Source organism: Pteropus alecto, unplaced genomic scaffold, assembly GCF_000325575.1.
Source record: "Pteropus alecto unplaced genomic scaffold, ASM32557v1 scaffold271, whole genome shotgun sequence".
In the NCBI taxonomy this organism is placed as follows: domain Eukaryota; kingdom Metazoa; phylum Chordata; class Mammalia; order Chiroptera; family Pteropodidae; genus Pteropus; species Pteropus alecto.
Genome location: NW_006430730.1, coordinates 320,941 through 327,588, shown reverse-complemented (window position 1 = coordinate 327,588; position 6,648 = coordinate 320,941). Strand labels below are relative to the sequence as shown.

At 52.2% G+C, this 6,648-nt stretch overlaps 1 protein-coding gene across 1 annotated transcript in view; it reads left to right on the top strand.

Moving 5' to 3' along the window:
* FCGBP (Fc fragment of IgG binding protein) overlaps positions 1 to 6,648 on the top strand; it is a 37,183-nt gene that overhangs the window by 1,378 nt on the left and 29,157 nt on the right. Inside the window, exons 2-3 of the mRNA XM_006905432.3 lie at positions 211 to 1,458; positions 3,152 to 3,501. Of these exons, the coding sequence (XP_006905494.1) occupies positions 211 to 1,458; positions 3,152 to 3,501 (1,598 nt within the window). The remainder of the gene's footprint in view (positions 1 to 210; positions 1,459 to 3,151; positions 3,502 to 6,648) is intronic.

The window sequence follows — 6,648 nt, the reverse complement described above, 5'->3', positions numbered from 1 at the left end:
TGAGTTTGAGACCCCTGTCCAAAGCATTCAGGCTTTTGGAAAACAAAAGGCGGAAAGGCTAGTAGGTGAACGGTGCATGAAAAAGGAGAAAGGAAAGAGAAGAGGCGGGGAAGAGCCCAAGGTGACATTTCGACACGTTATCTAGGCGCGGGGCAAGGGGTCGGTTCTCTGATGGATAAGTGGACCCACGACTGCTTTTTCTCACTGCAGGGTTGACCCAGGAGGCTTCAGTGGACCCCGGCAACACTGGAGGGAAGGAATTCCTCACGGCCTTCCTGCAGAACTATCTGCCCGGGTACAGATCGGCCAACCTCCACCTCCTCCTCTCCAGTCTGTCAGATGGCCCCGCCTCCGTTGCCATCCTCAGCCAGGCAGATGGCACCTCGCAGAATGTCACCGTGAGGCCTGGGCAGTCGGTCATGGTCAACATCAGCACCAAGGCCGAGATGATCGGCAGCAGTACCTTCCGGCACGCGGTGCTGATCCACTCTGACCGCACCATCTCTGCGCAAGCCATAAACACGAAGCCCAACACGGGGGAGCTGACGCTGCTGCGGCCCGTCCAGGCCCTGGGAACCGAGTACTTTGTGCTCACACCTGCCGGAATCTTAGCCAAGAATGTCAAGGAGTTTGCCGTGGTGGCCGGTGCAGCCGGTGCCTCGGTCAGTGTGCATCTCAAGGGGGTAGTGATATTCCAGGGCAAGTTGTATCCAGCAGGCAATATCTTGAGTGTGACTCTGGAGCCCTATCACGTGGCCCAGGTACAGAGCACAACTGATCTCTCAGGGTCAAAGGTCACAGCCAGTAGCCCTGTGGCTGTCCTCTCTGGCCACAGCTGTGCCCAGAAACACACAAACTGCAACCACGTGATAGAGCAGCTGTTACCCACATCTGCCTGGGGCACCCAGTATGTGGTGCCCGCTCTGTCCTCCCAGACCCGCTACGATCTGGCCTATGTCATGGCCAGCCAGACCACAAAGCTGACCTACAGCCACGGGAGCACCACTGCCTCCAGGAGGCTCCGGGCAGGTGACATGATCGAGTATGAGGTCCGGCCATCCCAGCCACTCTACCTGTCTGCAGATGTGGGCATCCAGGTCCTACTGTTTGGCACAGGTGCCATAAGGGACGGAGTAACCTACGACCCCTACCTGGTCCTGATCCCAGATGTGACAGCCTACTGCCCTGCTTATGTGTTCAGCAGCATGCCAGGCTCTAAGGGCGTGGCCCTGGTGGTGGCGCGCACCAAGGCTGTGGACGATCTCACCGTGGACGGGCACAGGCTGGGGGCCAAGCTCACCTGGACGGCTGTACGAGGCAGCGAGTTCTCGTACGCCGAAGTGGACTTCGACACTGCTAACATGATCCACACGGCCAAGGCCACTGCCAACTTCGGGCTGCTCACCTTCGGGCTGGTCCAGTTTGGGGGCTATGGGACAGCAGCTGCCTGCGGCCAGAGTGAGTGATGAGAAACAACCCTTGGCCCCCGTCCACCTGGTGACCCCTTGGTGGGCTCTCTCGCCTCTCCCCTTTGCCACCCACTGCTCCTTTGTGGTTTCCTGGCTCAGCTGGGCTGTTCCCGCCTCACCTCCATCTTCCCTGCCATCCTTCCTTTTTTTAAGGCTCCCAGCCCCTCCCTACCTGCACCCTGGGAACAATGCTCTAAATATTAGTAATGGGTGTGATCCAGGCTTCCAGCCCATCAGGAGACATGCCATAACACCGCAGCGGGGTCCCCGGCCCCAGCCCTTTGTTGCTTGCAGGGGGAGGGTGCGTGTTGGAGAAGCGGTCCCAGGGGAGAGCCAAGGAGCAGAGAGGGAGGGATCTTGGGGTGGTGGGGTCAGGTCAGCAGCTTCTTACAAACCAGTTTGGGACTGTTTCGGCAACTGATGCACAACGATACCAGTTGCTAACTGCCACTCCTCCACACCTCCCATCGGGATGTTTATGCCCAAACTAAGGACATCTAAAAGTATAAAAATAATAAGGCCTATGGTGCTCGGGGGTCATCTCTCAATATACCATTCTAGGTGCCTCACACGAGTTAACGTAGTTCAGCTCCAGGACCTGGCCCTGTTTGTAACCTCGGGCTGGGTGCATTGAGAAGCTGCCCCCAGGCAGTGCAGCGTCGGAAGGCACAGGTGTGAAAGACAGACTTCTCGGGTTCAAATCCCATCTCTGCTTGTATGACTCGGGGCATGTGACTTCTCTTCTGTGGGCCTCAGATTCCACATCTGTAAAAGGGGTTTGATAACTGCACCCGCTTCACAGGAGTGTTAAGCAAAGGTGTAATGAGTTAACATTTGTAAAGCACTTCGGGGGTACTTGGCAAGTGAATCGGGCGATGTAAGGGTGAGCTGCTATTACGAGCAGACAGAAGGCGAGAGCTTCTGAACACAGGGAGGCAGGGGAGGAGGGTCCTGCCCCTCAAGCTAGGATGGTAGACACTAGGGTTGCCAGCACTGGCAAAAATGCCCCTCCCCCACACCCTCCATGACATGGAAGCCACTCAACTTCAAAGGGCCACTTCGGGCTTGACTAGTAAAATGGAGAAGGGATAGGTGGTTAATTATAACAGGTAAGAACACCTGGGACAGTTCCAAAGCCTACTTACGTTTTAGCTTATTTAAGCCTGGCAGCACCACCCCGTCCCCAAATATCCCTGTGAAGAAGGTGTTATTGTCATCCTCATGTTACCGATGAGGACCCTGAGGCAAAGAGAGTTTAAAATTCCTTGTCCAGTGTCACACAGCTGATTAGTCGAGCCAGGGCTCTAGCCCAGGCAGCCTGACCACTCACATTTCCATTCTGTGGAACAGTCTCTGTGCTCCATCTTGTCCTCAAAGACTACACCTTAGCCTTTTGACCTGACTGGGAAAGTACAGGGGAGAAGGAAGCAGGGAGGGAAAATGGACAGACTGACACTCCCTTGATCTGTCTGTCCTTCTTCACTGCCTTCCAGTCCTTCTGGGCTGAGCTGCATTAAACTCGAGTATCAGGAGCTCTGAGCTGGGCTCAGGCCTGAGCAGCTCTCCCAGTGAGATTCCAGACCTCAGTTTCTCCACTTCTGGGATGGGCAGTTGCTCCAGGATTCCCACCGGTGTGGACACTCCTGACTCCTTCTCTGTCACCACCCCCCTTCCCTCCCCAGGCCTACTCCAGGAGGAGAAGCCCACCTGCCAAAGTGTGCAGTGCTCTCCCTCGCAGCTCTGCCAGGTGGCAGGCGGGAAGGCCACGTGCGTTCCGGTCTCCGTGGCCACCTGCCGCGCCCAGGGTGACCCCCATTACACCACCTTCGATGGCCGTCGCTACGACATGATGGGCACGTGCTCGTACACGATGGCGGAGCTGTACAGCGAGGACCAGACCCTGCCCGCCTTCAGCGTGGAGGCCAAGAACGAGCACCGTGGCAGCCGCCGCGTCTCTTACGTGGGCTTCGTCACCGTGCGCGCCTACAGCCACTCCGTGTCGCTAGCCCGTGGGGAAGTTGGCTTCGTCCGGGTGAGTATCCAGAGTCCTCAAGGTTGAATGCCCATCGGTCAGAAGGAGGAGGCAAAGCCTGGGTGTCAGGCCCCGGACCCAGCTCTTTGCCGTGAGAACGAGGGGGCGGAGAGGTGAGCCCAGACATCGGGCTGCGGGGGAGGGATCTGAACATTCGTGCAGGACCTTAAACCCCTTTAGTCCAACGGTTGTACTTGCAAAAACTTTAAGGATGTTCAGAGATATGGTTAGGGAAAAAGTTTATGCCAATGTGGTTTATAATAGAAAAAATACATTAAAAAATAGAGGTTGGGGGTGGGGAGAGAGAGCGAGAATAAAAAATGTCCAACAATGAGGAATTTCTTAAGTGACCAAACACTAAATTTAGTGAGCACCTACTATGCGCCAGATTTGTTTCTTAGCACTTTCCGGGTATTGCTGCCTTTACTGTTCACAGCAATCTGTGGGGTAGGCATTATTTTCAGCCCTTTAGATGAGGAAACCGAGGTCCAGAGAAATGAGATACTTCCCATGGGCTTAGAGCTATGAGACAGAGCTGGGGACAGCTCCCGAGTCCCTGTTCTCAACCTCTAGGCCCTTCTGCCTCTGCTAAACGCGTTACTACTTACTCAGCCAACACAAGTAACAGCCTGGAGCAATTACGTCCCTTTTCCCCATCATGTTATTATGAAAAGGCCCCAGCATCCTGAAGAGTTGAAATCACTGTGCAATGAACACTCATATGTCAATCAGCTAGATTCTAAACATTTTATTCTTCTTGATTTATCACACATCTATCATCTTCCTACCCCTCTTTCACTCAGCAATCATCTTATTTTTTATGCACTTAAAAGCAAGTTCTAGACATCACTACATTTCACCTCTAGATACTTCAATATTCACCTCATTAACTGGAATACAATATTTTTACATTTCTCATTGCTAACTTTTGAGATAAAATTTATACATAATAAAATCCACAGATCTCAAGTGTACAGTTCACTCAGTTTTGAACAAATGTGCAACCTAAACCTCCATTAAGATATAGGGCACTTTCATCACTCTGGAAAATTCCCTCATGCCCCTTCTCGAACAACCCGCCCCCCTCGCGGCAATCAGAGTTCTGACATTCCTTGCACCGTCCATTAGTTTTGCCTGTTCACGAACTTCATGGTAATGGACTCACCCAGTGTGAGAAGCCCCTCGCTTAAGGCTTCGTTCGCTCACCGTAATACTTTGGAGGTTCTTCCATATTGCCACAACTTTTTAAAGAGGCGAAGCCTTCACATAGCTCACAACAAAAAGGGCATTCATGAGAGGTCTTGTTTTCATTCCTGTCTTCGCCTGCTCTTCCCCCATTCCGCACAGGTAATGACTTTTACTGATTTCTTGGGTATTCATCTAGGGTTTCTTGATGCCAAGACAAGCAACCATAAACTTAGTCCCACCTCTCCCCTTTCTTAGTGAAATGTGCTGTACTGTCTCTCTCTGTTCTGCTCTTTGCTTTTTTGCTGCAAGTTGTACATTCTGGAGCTGTTTCTGTGTCCGCGGATACACCCTTTCCCATCGCATGGGTGTAGCACAGTGCATTTAACTCAGTCCCCTGTGGAGGGATGCTGTTCTCGATGGCAGACAGCACTGCGGTGAATATCCTGGTACCGCCCTCATTTTGTGAGTGTGCGGGTGGATCTGCGAGGTAATGGCCACGTGCATTAAACTGAGTTCTGCACAAGCTCAGTTTCGTGCAGAGTTTTGCACGTGCCGTGCAGTTTTCCAAGGAGAGGGGCCACTGCTCTTGTCGGGGTCTCACTGAGGTCAGTGAGTTGACAAAGGCTTAGAGGTCCTGGTGGAATCGTGGCGGGACATCCATAAGACATTGTTAAGACGGAAGAGGGGCTCATGAAATGGTGACCAGCATGGTCTCATTACCGTAAAAAAAAAAAAAAAAAGTATAAAGGTATTTAAAGGTAGGAAAATATCTGGCAGGATTTCTAAATCGTGCGTGTGTGTGTGTCTACAGCAAAATGGATGATTTTTCTCATTTTTGCTCGTGTGCATCTTGTAAGTTTTCTGTAATGAACAAATATTACTGTTTCATTTAAAAATGAAGATCACTGGTCTTAGGAGAGAGACGGATTTGAACAGCGGTCCCTGGACTGAGAACCTGTGACGGGTGAGGAGGGGGCCGGGCTGTCTCGGTCACTGCACTCAGTGTCTGTAACACTGCCCGGCACAGACCTGAACACACATGACGGCTCGTAGAGGCCTCGCTGACTGACTGACTGACTGACTGATCTGTCTTACCTTCGGCCCATCGCTCATGCTGTTCCCTGTTTGTTACTCCATTTCCATAACCCATCCTCTTGGATAAGACGAGAATGTGTGGGGAAAGAATAAAAAAGAGATCCTCCGGAAGAGGCAATGGGTCGAGGAGACAGACACACACGCCTTTTCTCCAGGCCAGACTTTCTCTCCACTCAGGACATTTGCAAAGGAATAGCTTTCTCCGTCTTTATTTTCATGGCTTTCTCTCACACTGACTCTTTACACCTGTCTCTTCCTCCAAGAAGCCTTCCCTGACCTGCAGGGCTGGGTCTGGCCCCTCTTCTAGGCTCCCACAGCCTCCTGTGCCTCCACTATCCCAGCCATGCCCACTCTGATCTATCAGTGTCTAGCGACAGGTCTGCCTCTCCCATTGGACTGGGAACCCCAAGAGAGCAGAGTCAGGGGTTGTCCTGGTCATCGCTGGATCTCCAGATCTCCCAGCCCAGGCCAGGCACAGAGTGAGTGCCTGTGATCATTTATTTAACACAGCAGTGCCTTAATTCATTCACTCACCGAGCACCTGCTGTTCTAGCTACTGGAGATGACGCAGGAATCGAAGCAGACAGAAACCTATCTTTATGGAGTTGACAGTCTATGGAGTTAGACAGCTGATACATGCAAATTATATTGTGAAAGATTAGGAGCTATAGAAAAAAGAGCAAGAAAGGAAACTAGCGAGCAGGGAGAGGCTGCATATAAAATAGGGTGGGCAGAGCTCACCTCACTGAGATGGTGACATTTGAGCAAAGCTTTTCTGAGAGGCGAGGGAGTGGCCATGTCTGTGCCCAGGGGAAAAGCAACTCAGGCCATGGGGATGGCAAGGACAAAAATCCTGAGGCTTGG